The sequence below is a fragment of the Procambarus clarkii genome, chromosome 50 (assembly GCF_040958095.1).
Source record: "Procambarus clarkii isolate CNS0578487 chromosome 50, FALCON_Pclarkii_2.0, whole genome shotgun sequence".
Classification (NCBI taxonomy): Eukaryota; Metazoa; Arthropoda; class Malacostraca; order Decapoda; family Cambaridae; genus Procambarus; species Procambarus clarkii.
The window spans coordinates 26,400,993-26,425,495 of NC_091199.1; the positions used below are offsets into that span (position 1 = coordinate 26,400,993).

At 44.0% G+C, this 24,503-nt stretch overlaps 1 protein-coding gene across 1 annotated transcript in view; it reads right to left on the bottom strand.

Moving 5' to 3' along the window:
• The window catches only part of LOC138351625 (ficolin-1-like), a 228,286-nt gene that overhangs the window by 130,744 nt on the left and 73,039 nt on the right, over positions 1 to 24,503 (bottom strand). The window contains exons 3-4 of the mRNA XM_069303623.1: positions 22,215 to 22,261; positions 2,101 to 2,217 (exon numbers count right to left, since the gene is read on the bottom strand). Coding sequence (XP_069159724.1) covers positions 2,101 to 2,217; positions 22,215 to 22,230 — 133 coding nt within the window. The 5' untranslated portion in view covers positions 22,231 to 22,261. The remainder of the gene's footprint in view (positions 1 to 2,100; positions 2,218 to 22,214; positions 22,262 to 24,503) is intronic.

Here is a 24,503-nt window from a genome sequence, read left to right on the forward strand (position 1 = left end):
CTACAATGTAATTGCCTTCCAGCTCCGAGTCGACGTCAACCGAAGTGCTAGGCTTCCCCATCCTCACGTGCAACAATTTGCCCTATGCAACACGTCATCGGTGGAACGTGGCAACTGATTACACCTCTCTAGTTTTACAGCTAAGCTGTTCATGTTTACTCGTAGTAATAACTACGTAGTTATATTAGTGATCTCCCGAGATCAATTATACTAACCCATGGATTTACCACATACTCTACTATTCTGTCCAGTAGTATATTGAGGTGCATTTACCTCTAATTAATATTATATAATCAACCTTATTTACTTTCATAATTTATTTACTCTGGTGAGGAACCAGCACCAGAATAATGCTAGGGATGCATTAATCTTTTAGCATGTAACCTCCAAATTTTGTGCAGGTTAATTTGTCTCCCTTTACGTAAGAAATACAGTTTCACTAAGATCCATAAGACACTAGTTCTTGGTATCTGTTTCATCCATTGTCTCATTTTGTTTTCCACTTTTTCTCAAAAAGTGATGGTCCTTCACAGCTATCGAACTGTTTTATTTTAATTACAAATTATTGGAGTCAGATTTTCCCACACGAGGGGTGTAGCCAGCCCGTGTGCGCCGCCTTGCTCCCAGTGCTACTGCACCTCACCCAGCCGCTCGTTCTGTCTTCTTCTCACCCTTCTGTCTCTCGCCTTGTTTCTCTGTTTCTTCCTGTCTGTCTCTTTCTGTCTGTCTCTGACTCATTTTCTCTGTTTCTGCCACACTTTCTCTGTTTCTGCCTCTCTGTCTCGGTCTCTCTATCTCTGCCTCTGCCTCTCTCTCTCGGTCTCTGCCACTCTGCCTCTGTCTCTTCATCTCTGTCTCTGCCTCTATGTCTCTGCCTCTCTGTCTCTTCCCCTCTGTCTCTGCCCCTCTGTCTCTGCCCCTCTGTCTCTGCCCCTCTGTCTCTACCTCTATGTCTCTGCCTCTTTCTCTGCCCCTCTGTCTCTGCCTCTCTGTCTCTGCCTCTTCATCTCTGTCTCTGCCCCTTTGTCTCTGCCTCTCTGTCTCTGCCCCTCTGTCTCTGCCTCTCTGTCTCTGCCCCTCTGTCTCTGCCTCTATGTCTCCGCCTCTCTGTCTCTGCCCCTCTGTCTCTGCCCCTCTGTCTCTGCCCCTCTGTCTCTGCCCCTCTGTCTCTACCTCTATGTCTCTGCCTCTCTGTCTCTACATCTCTGTCTCTGCCCCTCTGTCTCTACCTCTATGTCTCAGTCTCTGCCTCTTTCTCTGTCCCTCTGTCTCTGCCTCTCTGTCTCTGTCTCTGCCCCTCTGTCTCTGCCTCTCTGTCTCTGCCTCTTCATCTCTGTCTCTGCCCCTCTGTCTCTACCTCTCTGTCTCTTCATCTCTATCTCTGCCTCTCTCCTCTCTTTCTTCTCATTCCTCTTCTCTCTCTCTCTCTCTCCTTCTGTCTCTCTCCCTTTGTTTCTCACCTCTCTCTTTCTGTCTGCTTCTCCATCTCTCCCCTTTTCTCCCTGTCTGTCTATATTTTTCTAAATTAAATAAATAAAATCAGTCTCCGTGGTGTACTGGTAAGACACTCGCCTGGCGTTCCGCGAGCGCTATGTCATGGGTTCGTATCCTGGCCGGGGAGGATTTACTGGGCGCAATTCCTTAACTGTAGCCTCTGTTTAACGCAACAGTAAAATGTGTACTTGGATGAAAAAACGATTCTTCGCGGCAGGGGATCGTATTCCAGGGACCTGCCCGAAACGCTACGCGTACTAGTGGCTGTACAAGAATGTAACAACTCTTGTATATATCTCAAAAAGAAAAAAAAAGAAAATAAATAAATGCAGTAAATGTAATTATACCTAATAATTCCAATAATTAATAATTAAAATCAACATTTTAAAAATCGTTGCTCTAAAACATTATATCATAACATTTAAAACACTTTTTATTAAAACATTATGACATCACGTTTATAATCGTATTTACCATTTCTCAAAACTTGTGTATGAAACATAATTTAAAACATGAATAAAACAATCAAATGTCGTTTTAAAAATATTTTGTAAAAGGGAAAATGTAAGGTGGGCAGCCAGTACCAGCCTCAGTATTTCCACTTACCTAACCAATACTCTGTGGCGGCGTTACCGAAGCCGGTCTTGTAGGCCTCCCAGTCTCTGGTGAAGTTCACCGCAGGAACAACTTTATTGTCTCTCCGGAGTAACACCGTCCATCCTCCTGAAGAACAAGTCATTGTTAGGTTCACAATGACACATAACTCCTGAGAACTTTATGAAACACTTTGTTTATATTATTATCAGGAAAAACTCCATAACTTAAATTCCATAAAAATTCCATATGAAGAAGTGTGATTATTTCATCTCCTCCCAATTCTAACAATTACCAGTAATTTAGGAAATGTTAAATTTTCAAAATGGCACCTCTAATGTTACCAGTGTTTCCCATGGTGGGTGATAGTGGTGCTGGTAGTGTCACCATGGTGGGTGATAGTGGTGCTGGTAGTGTCACCATGGTGGGTGATAGTGGTGCTGGTAGTGTCACCATGGTGGGTGATAGTGGTGCTGGTAGTGTCACCATGGTGGGTGATAGTGGTGCTGGTAGTGTCACCATGGTGGGTGATAGTGGTGCTGGTAGTGTCACCATGGTGGGTGATAGTGGTACTGGTAGTGTCACCATGGTGGGTGATAGTGGTGCTGGTAGTGTCACCATGGTGGGTGATAGTGGTGCTGGTAGTGTCACCATGGTGGGTGATAGTGGTGCTGGTAGTGTCACCATGGTGGGTGATAGTGGTGCTGGTAGTGTCACCATGGTGGGTGATAGTGGTGCTGGTAGTGTCACCATGGTGGGTGATAGTGGTGCTGGTAGTGTCACCAGTGTTTCCCATGGTGGGTGATAGTGGTGCTGGTAGTGTCACCATGGTGGGTGATAGTGGTGCTGGTAGTGTCACCATGGTGGGTGATAGTGGTACTGGTAGTGTCACCATGGTGGGTGATAGTGGTGCTGGTAGTGTCACCATGGTGGGTGATAGTGGTGCTGGTAGTGTCACCATGGTGGGTGATAGTGGTGCTGGTAGTGTCACCATGGTGGGTGATAGTGGTGCTGGTAGTGTCACCATGGTGGGTGATAGTGGTGCTGGTAGTGTCACCATAGTGGGTGATAGTGGTGCTGGTAGTGTCACCATGGTGGGTGATAGTGGTGCTGGTAGTGTCACCATGGTGGGTGATAGTGGTGCTGGTAGTGTCACCATGGTGGGTGATAGTGGTGCTGGTAGTGTCACCATGGTGGGTGATAGTGGTGCTGGTAGTGTCACCATGGTGGGTGATAGTGGTGCTGGTAGTGTCACCATGGTGGGTGATAGTGGTGCTGGTAGTGTCACCATGGTGGGTGATAGTGGTGCTGGTAGTGTCACCATGGTGGGTGATAGTGGTGCTGGTAGTGTCACCATGGTGGGTGATAGTGGTGCTGGTAGTGTCACCATGGTGGGTGATAGTGGTGCTGGTAGTGTCACCATGGTGGGTGATAGTGGTGCTGGTAGTGTCACCATGGTGGATGATAGTGGTGCTGGTAGTGTCACCATGGTGGGTGATAGTGGTGCTGGTAGTGTCACCATGGTGGGTGATAGTGGTGCCGGTAGTGTCACCATGGTGGGTGATAGTGGTGCTGGTAGTGTCACCATGGTGGATGATAGTGGTGCTGGTAGTGTCACCATGGTGGGTGATAGTGGTGCTGGTAGTGTCACCATGGTGGGTGATAGTGGTGCTGGTAGTGTCACCATGGTGGGTGATAGTGGTGCTGGTAGTGTCACCATGGTGGGTGATAGTGGTGCTGGTAGTGTCACCATGGTGGGTGATAGTGGTGCTGGTAGTGTCACCATGGTGGGTGATAGTGGTGCTGGTAGTGTCACCATGGTGGATGATAGTGGTGCTGGTAGTGTCACCATGGTGGGTGATAGTGGTACTGGTAGTTTCACCATGGTGGGTGATAGTGGTGCTGGTAGTGTCACCATGGTGGATGATAGTGGTGCTGGTAGTGTCACCATGGTGGGTGATAGTGGTGCTGGTAGTGTCACCATGGTGGGTGATAGTGGTGCTGGTAGTGTCACCATGGTGGATGATAGTGGTGCTGGTAGTGTCACCATGGTGGGTGATAGTGGTGCTGGTAGTGTCACCATGGTGGGTGATAGTGGTGCTGGTAGTGTCACCATGGTGGGTGATAGTGGTGCTGGTAGTGTCACCATGGTGGGTGATAGTTGTGCTGGTAGTGTCACCATGGTGGGTGATAGTGGTGCTGGTAGTGTCACCATGGTGGGTGATAGTTGTGCTGGTAGTGTCACCATGGTGGGTGATAGTGGTGCTGGTAGTGTCACCAGTGTTTCCCATGGTGGGTGATAGTGGTGCTGGTAGTGTCACCAGTGTTTCCCATGGTGGGTGATAGTGGTGCTGGTAGTGTCACCAGTGTTTCCCATGGTGGGTGATAGTGGTGCTGGTAGTGTCACCAGTGTTTCCCATGGTGGGTGATAGTGGTGCTGGTAGTGTCACCAGTGTTTCCCATGGTGGGTGATAGTGGTGCTGGTAGTGTCACCAGTGTTTCCCATGGTGGGTGATAGTGGTGCTGGTAGTGTCACCATGGTGGCGCTGGTAGTGTCACCAAGTCTATGTGGGTGGGGAAGAAGACAGGTTGACTAATTTAGCAGTTACCAGGGAGGATGATATTAAACAAACAGTGACACTCAAGCCAAACAAATCCCCTGGGCCAGACGAAGTGTTTGCCAGGGCATTTTTGCCCGAAACGCTGTGCGTATTAGTGGCTTTAGGTATTGTATTTATTAGCTCTATCTATAAATCCAACATTATGTTTGCAGCTCATTTTCTATGTATGTACTTTTACCTGAATAATTAATTCAATTGAAATGAATTGGATTGAATTGAATTGAATTAAGGAATGCAAAGAGGAGCTTTGCGAGCTTTTCCATATTAAATAAATCATTACAGTCAGGCAGAGTGCCAGAGTCTTGGAAGGTCCCTAATGTGGTTCCAATTTTCAAGCAAGGAGATAGACCACTTTCATCAAATTATCGGCCAATTAGCCTAACGTCTATTGTGGGAAAATTCCTTGAATCGATAATTGTAAATACCATTCGTCCTCATCTTGAAAAGCATAAATTAATAAAGGATTCACAGCATGGTTTTACAGATTGCCGATCATGTTTACCAAATTTGCTATCAATTTTTTCCAGCATATTTGAGGCAGTTGACAGTGATAAGGTTTGTGATGTTGTGTACCTTGACTTGAGCAAAGCTAGGACTAAAAAGAATATACGAATGAAGATAACTGCAGAAGGCCTATTGGCCCATACGAGGCGGCTCCAATTTAAGAAGAACATAAGAACATAAGAACAAAGGCAACTGCAGAAGGCTTGTTGGCCCATACGAGGCAGCTCCTATTCTATAACCACCCAATCCCACTCATATACTTGTCCAACCCGTGCTTGAAACAATCGAGGGACCCCACCTCCACAATGTTACGCGGCAATTGGTTCCACAAATCAACAACCCTGTTACTGAACCAGTATTTACCCAAGTCTTTCCTAAATCTAAACTTATCCAATTTATACCCATTGTTTCGTGTTCTGTCCTGTGTTGATACTTTTAATACCCTATTAATATCCCCCCGGTTATGTCCATTCATCCACTTGTAAACCTCTATCATGTCACCCCTAACTCTTCGCCTTTCCAGTGAATGCAACTTAAGCTTTGTTAATCTTTCTTCATATGAAAGATTTCTAATTTGGGGAATTAACTTAGTCATCCTACGCTGGACACGTTCAAGTGAATTTATATCCATTCTATAATATGGCGACCAAAACTGAACTGCATAATCTAAATGGGGCCTAACTAGAGCAAGATATAGCTTGAGAACCACACCAGGTGTCTTGTTACTAACGCTGCGATTAATAAATCCAAGTGTCCGATTTGCCTTATTACGAACATTTATGCATTGATCCTTTTGTTTTAAATTCTTACTAATCATAACTCCCAGATCCCTTTCGCAATCCGACTTCGCAATCACAACACCATCTAGCTCGTATCTTGTAACTCTATCATCATTACCTAACCTCAGAACTTTACATTTATCAGCATTAAACTGCATCTGCCAATCCTTTGACCATTTCAAAACCCTATCTAGATCAACTTGAAGTGATAGTGAGTCCTCCTCCGAATTAATTTCCCTACCGATTTTCGTATCATCGGCAAATTTGCAAATGTTGCTACTCAAACCTGAATCTAAATCATTTATATATATTATAAACAACAGAGGTCCCAGGACAGAGCCTTGAGGCACTCCACTTACAACATTTTCCCACTCTGACTTGATTCCATTTATACTAACTCTCTGTTTCCTTTGGTATAGCCATGCCCTAATCCAGCTTAATATAGCACCCCCAATACCATGAGACTCTATCTTTTTAATCAGTCTTTCATGTGGCACTGTATCAAAAGCTTTGCTAAAGTCAAGGTATACAACATCGCAATCCTTACCACTATCAACTGCCTCAACAATGCTAGAATAAAAAGATAACAAATTTGTTAAACATGAACGGCCATTTATAAAACCATGTTGCGACTCAATTATTAATTTATGTTTTTCAAGATGAAGACGAATTTTATTTGCTATTATAGATTCGAGTAACTTTCCCACAATAGACGTTAGGCTAATTGGTCGATAGTTAGACGCAAGTGATCTATCTCCTTTCTTAAAAACTGGTATCACATTAGCAACTTTCCAAAACTCTGGCACTCTGCCTGTCTCTATTGATTTATTAAATATGGTTGACAGTGGGTCACAAAGCTCCTCTTTGCATTCTTTAAGCACCCTGGCAAACACTTCATCCGGCCCTGGGGATTTGTTTGGTTTGAGTTTTACTATTTGTTTAAGAACATCCTCCCTGGTAACTGCTAAACTCGTCAACCTGTCCTCGTCCCCACCCACATAGACTTGTTCGGCTGAAGGCATATTGTTAAGTTCCTCTTTAGTAAATACAGATACAAAATATTTATTAAAAATACTACTCATCTCTTCATCACTATCTGTTATTTGACCTGTCTCAGTTTTTAATGGACCTATCCTTTCCCTAGTCTTGGTACGATATAACTGAAAAAACCCTTTAGGATTTGTCTTTGCTTGCCCTGCTATGCGAACTTCATAGTTTCTTTTTGCTTTCCTTATCTCTTTTTTAACATTTCTAACCAGTTGTACGAATTCCTGTTCTAAAGTGACCTCCCCATTTTTAATCCTTTTGTACCAAGCTCTCTTTTTACCTATAAGGTTCTTCAAATTCTTTGTTATCCACTTTGGGTCATTAGTATTCGATCTATTCAATTTGTATGGTATACTACGTTCCTGTGCTTTGTTTAGAATATTCTTAAATAAGTTATATATTGAATCCACATCGAAATCCCCATTTAAGTCACCTATCGCTGGGTTCATGTCTTGCTCCAAGACCGGCCCCCACCCCATACCCAAGACTTTCCAATCAATTTGACCCAAAAAATTTCTTAGGCTATTAAAATCAGCTTTTCGAAAATCTGGCACTTTAACAGAATTTTCTCCTACTGGTCTATTCCATTCTATGCTAAATCTGATTTCTTTGTGATCACTGCTCCCTAGCTCACTCCCTATTTCGATGTCATTAATTTGCGTTTCCCTGTTAGTTAACACTAAATCTAAAATATTATTTTCCCGTGTTGGTTCCTTAATGTGTTGCGTAAGAAAGCAATCGTCAATTAATTCTAGAAAATCTTCTGCTTCACTATTCCCTGTTTTCTTCAACCAGTTTATTCCGCTAAAATTAAAGTCACCCATGACATAAATACTGTTAGATCTAGATGCTCTAGATATTTCATCCCATAGATGCTTTGCTTCCATTCTGTCTAAATTTGGTGGCCTATATATTACTCCTATTATAATATTATTAGCTTTTTCGTTTAATTCAATCCAAATAGTTTCTGTGTGTGGCTCTGTTTTGATTCCCTCTTTGAGACTACATTTCAAATTGTCCCTAACATATATGGCTACTCCACCTCCTCGTCTAATATATCTATCTGTGTGAAATAGTTTAAATCCATATATTTGATATTCAGCTAATAGTTCTCTATTTTCTACATTCATCCACGTTTCGGTAAGTGCAATAATATCTATTCTTTCTGTGCAGACAAGAGCATTTAATTCGTTAATTTGATTTCTTAGACTTCTACTGTTAGTGTAATATACCCTAAGTGAATTGTTATTTTGCGGACCTTCTCTTTCCCTGATCGTTTTGCCAATTCCTTTCTCCCACAAACACATACTTTTATTACCTCCTTCCTCCAAATCAATTCCCATACCTCTATCTACTAACAGTTTAAACCCAAACAAACACCTCTAACCACTTCTTCTAACGAGTTCGCAACAGCAACAACCCCAGCTCTCGATAGATGCACCCCATCACGAGCATACATTTCATTTTTTCCATAGAAGTGTTCCCAGTTGTCTATGAAAGATATTGCATTTGATTTGCAATATCTTTCCAACCGGCAATTGACACCAAGTGCCCTCGATATCCATTCATTTCCCACTCCCTTTCTTGGAAGAATGCCACATATGATCGGGATTCCTCCCTTGCTCCTAACTAACTCTATGGCTGTTTTATACCTCTGAATCAGTTCCTCACTCCTAACTCGACCAACATCATTTCCTCCCACGCTAATGCAAATAATGGGATTGTTCCCATTACCAGCCATAATATCATTCATGTTGTTTATAATATCACCAATGCCAGCTCCGGGATAGCAAACCCTTAACCTGTTCCCCCTATCTCTAGCACAAAACGTTCTATCCAAATACCTTATCTGGGAATCTCCCACAACTAATGTTTGCTTAGGTACTTCCTTTACTTTCTGAGGGGCCTGCGCTTCCTTTCTCTTCGTTGCTTTCCCTTTTGCGCGATCCACAGTCTCTCCACAGCACTCGTCCTCCAAAACGTCAAATGAATTAGAAGTTGCTATGGCGTTTGAAGGCGGCTTTATCAAAGTCTTCTTAAGGCCCCTGTCTTTCACAACTCTCCAAGACGAGGTCCCTTTACTACTGGTCTCCTCCTTCGTTACTTCTCGTTGTTCTTTCAGCTGACGCACCTCCTCCCGCAGAAAGTCCAACTCTGTCCTCAGGGCTCCCACTAGAGTCACCAGGTCCTTAACTACAACTTCCATATTGCAATGATAATATAACAACACTCAGGAGCTCCGGTTAACACAACCTCTCACTGTGACTTCACCTGACCGACCTAAATCGGTCGGTCAGGTGAAATTATATCCACCCAATCCCATATATATATATATATATATATATATATATATATATATATATATATATATATATATATATATATATATATATATATATATATATATATATATATAAGAAGTCAACACCAGCAATCAACAGCCAATTATTGCACAACTATATTCTACCCACCTCAAGACTCCGCTCCAATATAGAAGCATCAAGAAATATGGACCAATACGCTTTCTACAATCACTTCCATTTCAATACCCATTGTTTCGTGTTCTGTCTTGTGTTGATGAAATTAATACCCTATTAAATACCACCTCACCCCATCCACCTCACTCAAATGTAGATATAAACAAATCGGAGATATGTAAGTTCTATTCAGTTGTGTATGTGTAAAGTCTTTGAAAATGTAATAAGTTTTACGAAACGCGCTCAAGTGTCGCGTCAGACTAGAAATAAAAATGAATTTTGGAGAATTGATTTTTGAATTACCTCCAACAGTGAAAAGAAATGTACGAAAGATTGAGAAAATTCGTGTTAGAATTATTAATCTTACTTTTTCGGTCATATTTATTAATATATGTCTACAGGAAAGACTGCTACCAAAATATACTAATATATATATATATATATATATATATATATATATATATATATACATATATATATATATATATATATATATATATATATATATATATATATATATATATATATATATATATATATATTTATATATTTTATATATATATATATATATATATATATATATATATATATATATATTTATATATATATATATATATATATATATATATATATATATATATATATATATATATATATATATATATTGGTAGCAGTCTTTCTTGTAAACATATGTTATTAAATATGACAGAAAAAGTATGATTAATAATTCTAACACGAATTTTCTCAATATTTCTTATGTTTCTTTTCACTGTCGAAGGTAATTGAAAAATCAATTCTCCAAAATTCATTTTTAATTCTAGTCTGATGTGACACTTGAACGCGTTTCGTAATAACTTATTACATTTTCAAAGACTTTCGTTTACACACACACAACTATAACCTGCAAACACTAAATAGAGTTCTAGTATGCTGTGATTTAAACAGCTTTCATCTTATATACCTGCATTTGGGTGAGGTGATATGTTACAACAGTTTTGGATGAGGTGAACAAAACTTTCAACACAAGACAGAACACGAAACAATGGGTATAAATGGGGGAAATTAAAGGGAAGAATGGAAGTAACTGCAAAGGGCCTATTGGCCCATATTTCTGGATGCTTCTATATTGGTTCAGAGTCTTGAAGTGGGTAGAATATAGTTGTGCATTAATTGGCTGTTGATTGCTGGTGTTGACTTCTTGATGTGTAGTGTCTCGCAGATATCAAGCCGCCTGCTATCGCTGTATCCATTGATGATTTCTGTGTTATTTGTTAAGATTTCTCTGGTGATGGTCTGGTTGTGGGAAGAGAGTATAAGTTCCTTAATGGAGCCCTGTTGCTTATGCATCGTTAATCGCCTGGAAAGAGATGTTGTTGTCTTGCCTATATACTGAGTTCTTTGAGGCTTACAGTCCCCAAGTGGGCATTTGAAGGCATAGACGACGTTGGTCTCTTTTAAAGCGTTCTGCTTTGTGTCTGGAGAGTTTCTCATGAGTAGGTTGGCCGTTTTTCTGGTTTTATAGTAAATCGTCAATTGTATCTTCTGATTTTTGTCTGTAGGGATAACGTTCCTATCAACAATATCTTTCAGGACCCTTTCCTCCGTTTTATGAGCTGTGGAAAAGAAGTTCCTGTAAAATAGTCTAATAGGGGGTAAAGGTGTTGTGTTAGTTGTCTCTTCAGAGGTTGCATGGCGTTTCACCTTCCTTCTTATGATGTCTTCAAGGAAACTATTGGAGAAGCTGTTGTTGACTAGGTAGGCACTGAGCACATTCCTATGTTTGTTTCCTTAGTGTAGACTGCAGTGTGGAAACCGCTCCTTTCCACGACTGTTACATCTAGAAAAGGCAGCTTCCCATCCTTCTCCATCTCGTAAGTGAAACGCAACACAGAATTCCGGTCAAATGCGTCTTTTACCTCCTGCAGATGTCTGACATCAGGTACCTGTGTAAAAATGTCGTCACCATACCTGCAGTATATGGCCGGTTTCAAGTTCATTTCTACTAAGACCTTCTGTTCGATGGTACCCATGTAGAAGTTCGCAAACAGGACACCTAAGGGAGAACCCATGGCTACCCCATCTACTTGCTTATACATGTGCCCATCTGGGCTCAAGAAGGGTGCATTTTTAGTACAAGCTTGGAGTAGTTTCCTTAGAATGTTTTCTGGTATGTCAAGAGGAATACAGGCCAGATCACGATATTCTTTGTCCGCTATCATCCCGATTGTTTCATCCACAGGTACGTTGGTAAATAGTGATTCTACATCCAAGGAGGCTCTTATCCCTGCGGCCTGTGTTCCCCCCAGTAAGTCAACAAATTCATTTGGAGACTTCAGGCTGAAGGCGCAATCCCAGCAAACACAAATCGAATAGAAAACGTTCATCTATCTCTTCACATAGGTGTAGGAATGACTTGCATTGAGAATTGTGCAGGAGAGCCTTTGAGAAACTTTTAATCCAAAAATCCAAACACATAGGTTTTATAATAAATTGTTTTTCTACAACTATTTTGTTCCTAATGTATTACAAATAGTTTTTACATGTTTAAATATAAAATTTATGGTGTTTTTTGTAAAATTCATTAGTAAATTGTGAATGATATTTAATGACTGAATGAAACCTTTAAAATACATTTAGTTATTCTATGATCAGAAAAATGTAGTTGTCCAAATTTTCTAAAAATCGTTTTTTTTAACACATTTTGACTCCTTATGCATTCCACTAAACACTAATATCATGTTTAAATATTAAATTTATGTACTATTCCCTAAAATAATTTATATAAATTGTAAAAGTTGCTGGAAATTGTTGTGAAGAATCTGAAAACGTTTTGTTGTCTTATATATTGGTGTGTTCTTATTAACTATGTCTCAAGTGCACAGTTTATTAAACAAGAAGATTAACATTCATCAACCCTTAAAATCTTATATGTTATCTTGCGGGTGCAAAATGGGAGAATCCTTAAGAACAGTATCTATATGATAAATGGTGTTTTCCCTAACTCAAATCATGTAGGGTTTATTATTCTACACATATTTCTATTGACTCTTAGATGTTTACATTTTCTGAAGTATAGTTGTCAAGGCTGTGTCCATCACTCTTACCACAGATTCTTAAACTCCTCTGCATGTTCAACTATAATTGTTTCCATTCTGAATCTCCATCTACATTTGTATCCAAAATGAATACAATGTGGTTTCCTTCAGCAGCCAGCACATTTGCACATTCATTTCCACAGATTCCAACAAGATAGGGGATTCACAGAAATTTTGCTATTCATATTGTTATCTATTATATGAATGCATTTCCATATTATAAGACAAATACATGAGTTATTGATAAATTCGTTTTCTGTGATATAATATTGGTATGATGTTTTTTCTTAAAACCCCAAACTGAACAAAATCACGAGAGAATATATTGTTTATATATAGAGTATATATATTGGGTTATGGAGGGTAGTGTGGGATGGTTGAGGGTAGTGTGGGATGGTGGAGGGTTGTGTGGGGTGGTAGAGGGTAGTGTGGGGTGGTGGAGGGTAGTGTGGGGTGGTGGAGGGTAGTGAGGGGTGGTGGAGGGTAGTGAGGATGGTGGAGGGTTGTGTGAGGTGGCAGAGGGTAGTGTGGGGTGGTGGAGGGTAGTGTGGGGTGGTGCAGGGTAGTGAGGGGTGGTGGAGGGTAGTGAGGGATAGTGGAGGATTGTGTGGGGTGGTAGAGGGTAGTGTGGGGTGGTGGAGGGTAGTGTGGGGTGGTGAAGGGTAGTGTGGTGTGGAGGAGGATAGTGTGGTGTGGCGGAGGGTAGTGTGGGGTAGTGGAGGGTAGTGTGGGATGGTGGAGGGTAGTGTGGGGTTGTGGAGGGTCGTGTGGGGTGGTGGAGGGTAGTGTGGAGGTGGTGGAGGGTAGTGCGGAATGTGGAGGGTAGTGTGGGATGGTGGAGGGTAGAGAGAAGTGGTGGAGGGGAGTGCGGGGTGGTGGAGTAAAGATATATAAGTGGTGGAGGATAGTGTTGGGGTGGTGGAGGGTAGTGTGGGGTGGTGGAGGGTAGTGTGGGGTGGTGGAGGGTAGTGTGGGGTGGTGGAGGGTAGTGTGGGGTGGTGGAGGGTAGTGTGGGGTGGAGGAGGGTAGTGTGGGATGGTGGAGGGTAGTGTGGTGTGGTGGAGGGTAGTGTGGTGTGGTGGAGGGTAGTGTGGGGTGGTGGAGGGTAGTGTGGGGTGGTGGAGGGTAGTGTGGGGTGGTGGAGGGTAGTGTGGTGTGGTGGAGGGTAGTGTGGTGTGGTGGAGGGTAGTGTGGTGTGGTGGAGGGTAGTGTGGGATGGTGGAGGGTAGTGTGGGGTGGTGGAGGGTAGTGTGGAGTGGAGGAGGGTAGTGTGGGATGGTGGAGGGTAGCGTGGGGTGGTGGAGGGTAGTTAGTGGTGGTGGAGGGTAGAGTATCGTGGTGGAGGGTAGTGTGGGGTGGTGGAGGGTAGTGTGGGGTGGTGGAGGGTAGTGTGGGGTGGTGGAGGGTAGTGTGGTGTGGTGGAGGGTAGTGTGGGGTGGTGGAGGGTAGTGTGGGGTGGTGGAGGGTAGTGTGGGGTGGAGGAGGGTAGTGTGGGATGGTGGAGGGTAGCGTGGGGTGGTGGAGGGTAGTTAGTGGTGGTGGAGGGTAGAGTATCGTGGTGGAGGGTAGAGTATCGTGGTGGAGGGTAGTGTGGGATGGAGGAGGGTAGTGTGGGATGGTGGAGGGTGTTGTGGGGTGGTGGAGGGTAGTGTGAGGTGGTGGAGGGTAGTGTGGGATGGAGGAGGGTAGTGTGGGGTGGTGGAGGGTAGTGTGGGGTGGTGGTGGGTAGTGTGGGTTGGTGGAGGGTAGTGTGGGGTGGAGGAGGGTAGTGTGGGTTGGTGGAGGGTAGTGTAGGTTGGGGAAGGGTAGTATGAGGTGGTGAAGGGTAGTGTGGGATGGTGGAGGGTAGAGATAAGTGGTGGAGGGGAATGTGGGATGGTGGAGGGTAGAGATAAGTCGTGGAGGGTAGTGTGGGGTAATGGAGGGAAGTGTACTCACCTAGTTGTACTCACCTAGTTGTGCTTGCTTTGGTTGAGCTCTGGCTCTTTGGTACCGCCTCTCAACGGTCAATCAACAGGTGTACAGGTTCCTGAGCCTATTGGGCTCTATCATATCTACACTTGAAACTGTGTATGGAGTCAGCCTCCACCACATCACTTCATAATGCATTCCATTTGTCAACCACTCTGACACTAAAAAAGTTCTTTCTAATATCTCTGTGGCTCATTTGGGCACTCAGTTTCCACCTGTGTCCCCTAGTGCATGTGCCCCTTGTGTTAAACAGCCTGTCTTTATCAACCCTGTCAATTCCCTTGAGGATCTTGAATGTGGTGATCATGTCCCCCCTAACTCTTCTGTCTTCCAACGAAGTGAGGTTTAATTCCCGTAGTCTCTCCTCGTAGCTCATACCTCTCAGCTCGGGTACTAGTCTGGTGGCAAACTTTTTGAACCTTTTTCATTTTAGTCTTATGCTTGACTAGATATGGACTCCATGCTGGTGCCGAATACTCCAGGATTGGTCTGACATATGTGGTATATAATGTTCTGAAAGATTCCTTACACAAGTTTCTAAAGGCCGTTCTCATGTTAGCCAACCTGGCATATGCTGCTGCTGTTATCCTCTTGATATGAGCATCAGGGGACAGGTCTGACGTGATATCAACCCCCAGGTCTTTCTCTCTCGGACTCTTGAAGTATTTCATCTCCCAAGTGATACCTTGTATCTGGTCTCCTGCTTCCTACCCCTATCTTCATTACATTACATTTGCTTGGATTAAACTCTAACAGCCATTTGTTCGACCATTCCTGCAGCTTGTCCAGGTCTTCTTGAAGCCTCAAGCTGTCCTCCTCTGTCTTAATCCTTCTCATAATTTTGGCGTCGTCAGCAAACATAGAGAGGAATGAGTCTATACCCTCTGGGAGATCATTTACGTATATCAGAAACAGGATAGGTCCAAGTACAGAGCCCTGTGGGACTCCACTGGTGACTTCACGCCAGTCTGAGGTCTCACCCCTCACTGTAACTCTCTGCTTCCTATTGTTTAGGTACTCCCTTATCCACTGGAGCACCCTGCCAGTTACTCCTGCCTGTTTCTCTAGCTTATGCATCAACCTTTTATGTGGTTGAGGGTAGTGTGGCTTGGTTGAGGGTAGAGATAAGTGGTGGAGGGTAGTGTGGGTTGGGGGAGGGTAGTATGAGGTGGTGGAGGGTAGTGTGGGGTGGTGGAGGGTAGAGATAAGTGGTGGAGGGGAGTGCAGGGTGGTGGAGTGAAGATATAAGTGGTGGAGGAAAGTGTTGGGGTGGTGAGGGTAGTGTGGGGTGGTGGAGGGTAGAGATAAGTGGTGGAGGGTAGTGTGGGGTAGTGTGGGGTGGTGGAGGGTAGTGTGGGGTGGTGGAGGGTAGAGATAAGTGGTGGAGGGTAGTGTGGGGTGGTGGAGGGTAGTGTGGGATGGTGGAGGGTAGAGAGAAGTGGTGGAGGGGAGTGCGGGGTGGTGGAGTAAAGATATATAAGTGGTGGAGGATAGTGTTGGGGTGGTGGAGGGTAGTGTGGGGTGGTGGAGGGTAGTGTGGGGTGGTGGAGGGTAGTGTGGGGTGGTGGAGGGTAGTGTGGGGTGGTGGAGGGTAGTGTGGGGTGGAGGAGGGTAGTGTGGGATGGTGGAGGGTAGTGTGGGGTGGTGGAGGGTAGTGTGGTGTGGTGGAGGGTAGTGTGGGGTGGTGGAGGGTAGTGTGGGGTGGTGGAGGGTAGTGTGGGGTGGTGGAGGGTAGTGTGGTGTGGTGGAGGGTAGTGTGGTGTGGTGGAGGGTAGTGTGGTGTGGTGGAGGGTAGTGTGGGATGGTGGAGGGTAGTGTGGGGTGGTGGAGGGTAGTGTGGGGTGGAGGAGGGTAGTGTGGGATGGTGGAGGGTAGCGTGGGGTGGTGGAGGGTAGTTAGTGGTGGTGGAGGGTAGAGTATCGTGGTGGAGGGTAGTGTGGGGTGGTGGAGGGTAGTGTGGGGTGGTGGAGGGTAGTGTGGGGTGGTGGAGGGTAGTGTGGTGTGGTGGAGGGTAGTGTGGGGTGGTGGAGGGTAGTGTGGGGTGGTGGAGGGTAGTGTGGGGTGGAGGAGGGTAGTGTGGGATGGTGGAGGGTAGCGTGGGGTGGTGGAGGGTAGTTAGTGTTGGTGGAGGGTAGAGTATCGTGGTGGAGGGTAGAGTATCGTGGTGGAGGGTAGTGTGGGATGGAGGAGGGTAGTGTGGGATGGTGGAGGGTGTTGTGGGGTGGTGGAGGGTAGTGTGAGGTGGTGGAGGGTAGTGTGGGATGGAGGAGGGTAGTGTGGGGTGGAGGAGGGTAGTGTGGGTTGGTGGAGGGTAGTGTGGGGTGGTGGAGGGTAGTGCGGGGTGGTGGAGGGTAGTGTGGGGTGGTGGAGGGTAGTGTGGGATTGTGGAGGGTAATGTGGGGTGGTAGAGGGTAGTATGGGGTCGTAAAGGGTAGTGTGGGGTGGTGGAGGGTAGTGTGGTGTGTTGGAGGGTAGTGTGGGGTGGTGGGGTGTAGTGTGGGGTGGTGGAGGGTAGAGATAAGTGGTGGAGGGTAGTGTGGGGTGGTGGCGGGTAGTGTGGGGTGGTGGAGGGTAGTGTGGGGTGGTAGAGGGTAGTGTGGGGTAGTGGAGGGCAGTGTGGGGTGTTGAAGGGTAGTGTGGTGGAGGGTAGTGTGGGGTGGTGGAGGGTAGTGTGGGGTGGTGGAGGGTGTTGTGGAGTGGTGGAGGGTAGTGTGGGGTGTTGAAGGGTAGTATGGGGTGTTTGAGGGTAGTGTGGGGTGTTGGAAGGTAGTATGGGGTGGTGGAGGGTAGTGTGGGGTGGTGGAGGGTAGTGTGGGGTGGTGGAGGGTAGTGTGGGGTGTTGGAGGGTAGTGCGGAATGTGGAGGGTAGTGTGGGGTGGTGGAGGGTAGTGTTGAGTGGTGGAGGGTAGAGTGGTGTGTTGGTGGGTAGAGTGAGGTGGTGGAAGGTAGTGTGGAGGTGTTGGAGGGTAGTGTGGGTTGGTGGAGGGAAGTGTGGAATGGTGGAGGGTAGTGTGGGGTGGTGGAGGGAAGTGTGGGCTGGTGGACTGTAGTGTGGGGTGTTTGAGGGTAGTGTGGGGTGGTGGAGGGTACTGCGGGTTGGTTGAGGGTAGTGAGGGGTGGTGGAGGGTACTGCGGGTTGGTTGAGGGTAGTGAGGGGTGGTGGAGGGTATTGTGGGGTGGTGTTGACTTGTTAGGCTGAAGGGATAATGTTAAGTTCCTCTTTAGTAAATACAAATATAAAATATTTATTAAAAATACTACTCATATCTGCGTCATTATCAGTTATCTGACCCTTCTCGGGTTTTAATAGACCTATCCTTTCTCTAATCTTAGTTTGAAATAACTAAAAAAAATTTTTAGGATTTTTGTTTGCTTAACCCTGCTATGGGAACTTCTTAGTTTTTTGCCCTCCTTATCTCTCTTAATATTTCTAACCAGTTGTACGAATTGTTGTTCTAAACTGACTTCCCCATTCATAAACCTTTTGTACCACGCTTTCTTTCCACCTATCAGGTTCTTTAGATACTTTGTTATTCATTTCGGGTCATTATTATTCAATCTATTCAATTTTTATGATATACTAAGTTTCTGTGCTTTGCTTAGAATATTTTATAATAAGTTATATTTTGAATCCACAACAAAACTCCTTTTTACATTACCCATCGCTGGGTAACACGTTTAACTCCAAGACAATGTCCTGGGCATTGGGGGTGGGCCATTCCATTCTATACTAAATCTATTCCATTCTATACTAAATCTGATTTCTTTGTGATCGCTGTTCAAAGAAACACAGCCTACACACTACACACACTGTAGTCGTCGACACTATGGACGACTACAAAGTCGTCCACAGCCTACCTCCTCCTCGGCAGCCTCCTAGGCCTACCTTACTCTCCTGGGCCTGCATGCCTTCCTGGGCCTTCCTGCCTGCCTGCTCCTCCCCACTCCTCCCTATTTCGATTTCATTAATTTGTGTTTCCCTGTTAGTTAACACTAAGTCTAAAATATTATTTCCCATGTTGGTTCCTTAATGTGTTGCTTATGAAAGCAATCGTCAATTAATTCTAGAAAATCTTCTGCTTCATTATTCCCTGTTCTGTTAATCCAGTTTATTCCACTAAAATTAAAGTCACCCATGACACGTGTATTGTTTGACGTAGTTGCTCTAGATATTTCATGCCATAGTTGCTTTGCTTCCATTCTGTCTAAGTTTGGTGGCTTGTATTTAAATCCTGTCATAAGATTTTTATCTTTTTCCTTTAATTCTAGGCAGATAGTTTCTGTGTGTAGCTCAGTTTTGATTCCTTCTTTGGGGCTACATTTCAATTTTTCCCTAACGTATATGGCTAATCTCCCTCCTCGTCTAATATATCTATCTGTGTGAAAATGTTTAAATCCGTTTATTTGTTATTTAGCTAATAGATCTCTATTTTCTACATTCATCCATGTTTCTGTAAGTGCAATAATATCTATTTTTTCCGTGCAGACAAGAGCATTTAAATTGTTTATTTTGTTTCTCAGACTCCTACTGTTCGTGTAATATCCCCTGAGTGTATCGTTATTTTGAGGCCCTTCTTTTTCAGTGATCATTTTGCCAATTTGTTCCCCCCCCCCCAAACACATACTTTCATTACCTCATTTCTCCATGTCAATTCCCATACCAATATCTACTAACAGTTTAAACCCAGACAAACCTCTCCAACCACAGGTTCCAGCGAGTTCGCAACAGTAACAACCCCAGCCTTTGATTGATGAACCATATGTCAGAGAATGAGTTTACACCAGCTAAACCTCCTACTAGTGTATGGGCACGTGAAGCTCGCTGTGCACAGGGCACGTGAATAGCCGTGCACCCAGACTGGATTTTGTAACCCTTACTCGAAACATCCCGTGATTAGGCTCGTTGGAGAGCATAGGTCATATACATTCCAAATATGTTACAATGGCCGTTATAGCACATTCGTGGAAGTAGTTAGAGCGAGTAGGAGCCGTTTAACAGTAAAGATTGAGGGAGGCAGCGCAGAGTAGCAGAGAGCATTGATTGATTTCTCTGTGATCACTCAGTATGTTCAAATTAGTTAATTTATGTAGCACAACACGATTGCAGGAAGGAACCTGTAGTCATACTCGTGGCTGGTGTCTAGCTTTCGTAAAGGTGTCACAGGCTTTTAACTAACATCATTGATATTCTTCATTGTTGTAGTAGTTAGTTTTGTTGAATAAACGGTGTTGTTATGTTGAACACTGTCTTTTCGTTACACTCCACACATTTTACTGATTTACATTATGTTCTGCTATGTTGCCTGAAATTATTATTGCTATTCATTTGAGACTGCTTCATGAGATTTGGGCTGAATTCATAGCACCACACAACAAATAATACATTGTGAGACCCAGTGACCTACGTGTTAGATTCGCTCCGGCGATTTTCGAAGGTCGACGGCCAAAGTGAGGGAAATTCCATACTTGGAATTTCGCAAGAATGGAATTTTGAGGTCTCGGCTTTTACTTGCGCCTAGTCAATTGTTCTATGGTCTCTAACGTAGGGAATTAACTGCTTACTACACTTAGCATGTTAGCTAAGCAAGTCCTTCCTCAGGAGATCCATCAAGACTCAGTTTAAAGTTGACGGATATAGTACAAGAATATCACGATACAAGAAAAAAAATAAACTTTCACACCCCATCCTGAGCATACATGTCATTTCTTCCCTAGAAGTGTTCCCAGTTATCTATGAAAGATAATGCATTTGATTTGCAATATTTGTCTAGTCGGCAATTGACCTCCAGTGCCCTCGACAACCATTCATATGTTCTTATGCAGAACATATTGCACTCTGGATGGTAATGGTTGCCGGATACAGAACATATTGCACTCTGGATGCTAATGGTTGCCGGATACAGAACATATTGCACTCTGGATGGTAATGGTTGCCGGATACAGAACATATTGCACTCTGAATGGTAATGGTTGCCGGATACAGAACATATTGCACTCTGGATGGTAATGGTTGCCGGATACAGAACATATTGCACTCTGAATGGTAATGGTTGCCGGATACAGAACATATTGCACTCTGGATGGTAATGGTTGCCGGATACAGAACATATTACACTGTGGATGGTAATGGTTGCCGGATACAGAACATATTGCAATCTGTATGGTAATGGTTGCCGGATACAGAACATATTGCACTCTGTATGATAATAGTTGCCGGATACAGAACATATTGCACTCTGGATGGTAATGGTTGCCGGATACAGAACATATTGCACTCTGTATGATAATAGTTGCCGGATACAGAACATATTGCACTCTGGATGGTAATGGTTGCCGGATACAGAACATATTGCACTCTGGATGGTAATGGTAATGGTTGCCGGATACAGAACATATTGCACTCTGTATAATAATAGTGTCCGGATACAGAACATATTGCACTCTGGATGGTAATGGTTGCCGGATACAGAACATATTGCACTCTGTATGATAATAGTTGCCGGATACAGAACATATTGCACTCTGGATGGTAATGGTTGCCGGATACAGAACATATTGCACTCTGGATGGTAATGGTTGCCGGATACAGAACATATTGCACTCTGTATAATAATAGTTGCCGGATACAGAACATATTGCACTCTGTATAATAATAGTTGCCGGATACAGAACATATTGCACTCTGGATGGTAATGGTTGCCGGATACAGAACATATTGCACTCTGGATGGTAATGGTTGCCGGATACAGAACATATTGCACTCTGGATGGTAATGGTTGCCGGATACAGAACATATTGCACTCTGGATGGTAATGGTTGCCGGATACAGAACATATTGCACTCTGTATAATAATAGTTGCCGGATACAGAACATATTGCACTCTGGATGGTAATGGTTGCCGGATACAGAACATATTGCACTCTGGATGGTAATGGTTGCCGGATACAGAACATATTGCACTCTGGATGGTAATGGTTGCCGGATACAGAACATATTGCACTCTGTATAATAATAGTTGCCGGATACAGAACATATTGCACTCTGGATGGTAATGGTTGCCGGATACAGAACATATTGCACTCTGGATGGTAATGGTTGCCGGATACAGAACATATTACACTCTACACGGTAATGGTTCCCGGATACAGAACATATTGCACTCTGTATAATAATAGTTGCCGGATACAGAACATATTGCACTCTGGATGGTAATGGTTGCCGGATACAGAACATATTGCCCTCTGGATGGTAATGCTTGCCGGATACAGAACATATTGCACTCTGGATGGTAATGGTTGCCGGATACAGAACATATTGCACTGTGGATGATAATGGTTGCCGGATACAGAACATATTACACTCTACACGGTAATGATTATCTAAAACCGGACAAAGTTGTTCAACCAGCATAGTTATAATAATTTATTAGTTCCATGTTGTGGTCAGTTGATTTGACTTACTGGTAGGAAGTTTTTCCCACAAAAACTTCCCTAAAGTGGTAACTGTGACCATCACTACAACTAATAATACCTCCATTACGACTGCAGCAGGAGAGACAGCTGACCTCCGTCAGTAGTCAAGTCATACCAGGCAGACACCGGCCGTCCCTCCCTGTGGGAGAGATTACTCACCTCCGTCAGTAGTCATGTCACACCAGGCAGACACCGGCCGTCCCTCCCTGTGGGAGAGATTACTCACCTCCGTCAGTAGTCATGTCACACCAGGCAGACACTGGCCGTCCCTCCCTGTGGGAGAGATTACTCACCTCCGTCAGTAGTCATGTCACACCAGGCAGATAGCAGCCGTCCCTCCCTGTGGGAGAGATTACTCACCTCCGTCAGTAGTCATGTCACACCAGGCAGACACCAGCCATCCCTCCCTGTGGGAGAGATTACTCACCTCCGTCAGTAGTCATGTCACACCAGGCAAACACCGGCCGTCCCTCCCTGTGGGAGAGATCACAACTCATAAAACACCTCAACATTTCACCAAGTAAAGGCCTGGACATCACCCACATAATGTGGGAGATGTCCAGCAACTACATAAAACTCTCCAGAACCAAGCATGTTAATCATTACTGTGGAGACTAAGCCCACATCACGGATAAAGTCCTCCTGGTTGAGTCCAGGCCCCGCACACCAATTTGTATGACATGCTGAATCACGAAAACTGTTTCACTTGCTTTGAGTGACTCAGCTCTCTTGATTTCTTGTGAGAAACTCTCTCAGCTCTCTGGATTTCAGCAAGTATCGCAAGATTTTCTGCCCGAGATTTAAAACCTTTGTAAAAATCGGGCAAAAAATCTTGCGATAGTCGCTGAAATCAAATGAGCTGTGAGAGAACTAACAAATCAGGGAAGATTTGTCAAATTTCTGTGGATCCCCTCCCATGTTGGAATCTGTGGAAAAGAACGTGCAGATGTGCTGGCTGCTGAAGGCACTGAAGGAGACCATATTGAATACTACACACCCAAGACTCTTCTACAAATTAGAGGCATTATCAGGCAACATCACCGCAACAAGGTTACTGAGGAAAGGAGAGTAGAATAACAAATCAGTGAATCTGTATGCTGATACATCATAGTTGCAGCTGGCAATACCAATCATTATGAACGAAGAGGAGGTGGCCGCAGAAGAGAATTTATAATAGCGAGGATTCGTCTTGGATACAAATATCCAAGGAGATTTGGAATGGAAACAACAGTTGAGCAGCTGAGTTGCAGAATCTATGGTCAGAGTGACGGAGACCGTCTTGACCACTACCTGAGAGAATGTGAACATCTGAGAGACATTAGAAATATGTGCAGAACATTAAACCCCACCTTGTTTGAATTAGGAAAATACTATTTGTCATATGTAGATATTGTTAGTAAAAGATTCCCCCAATTTGCACCTACAAGATAACAAGATTTTAAGGGTTGACGAAGACTAATGTTAATCTTGTTTGAGACGCTGTTCACTTGAAACGGTTAAGCAAGTCCCAGCTATCTCTGGGCACAAGTGGTAGGTTGAACAACCCAGCGGGTTTTCTTCCTATTGGGGAATGCTGTACATGCTGCTATGGCGGTGTGTCCACTCACAAGATGAGTGGCACTGCCCAATAAACTCGCCCCTCAGGGCAAAATGAAAAAAAAAAAATTTTGAGTCATCCTGAGGCACTCATACGGAGTCTCGTTGGCTCAGTGATATAGTCACTTTTATTGAATCACTTATAATAAGTCACTCACACTGATTCATTTATACTGAATCATGCAAAGCCACTGCAACATATTTGCTCATACTGAGTCACCCTCATGGAATCACTCAATCTGAGTAACTCAATTTGAATCACTTCAATTTAGTCATTCTTACTGAGCAACTCCCATTGATTTATTAATACTGCATTACTCGTGCTAAAGCACGCATAATCGGTCACTCACACTGAGTCAGACATTTGTGTCACTATTACTGAGTCACATGTCTGAATTGTGGAAAATGTTTATTATATTGCCTATCAACTAGGTATTTGGTGGTGGGAGACTATGAATTCCTCTTAAGGATTCCCCCCCTAGCATCACCCTCCCAATGGCAGTCTACACCATGCTACACTAGCTTCTATTGAACTCTTCCTAAGTGTTCACCCTAGCATCACCCACCCAACGCTAGTCTACACACTGCCAGTAGCGTAAATTAGGACTATGACTGTCCGCGCCATCTGAGAAGATGAGTCAGCTGTTGGCACCTGTCCAGGTAAGGGACCCGTTCATAGTCCTAAGAGGTGTGGGAGGACCGCCTCGCGCTCATGCGTAGTCACCTGGGAGGATTTGCAGTGGCCAGTGCTGAAAGGGGGATGTGAGGATAGGGAGAGTATGTGTAGCAGGTGTGCAGCAGGTGTGTAGCATGTGTGCAGGTGTATGTATGTTAAAGAGTAAAATGAAAGTG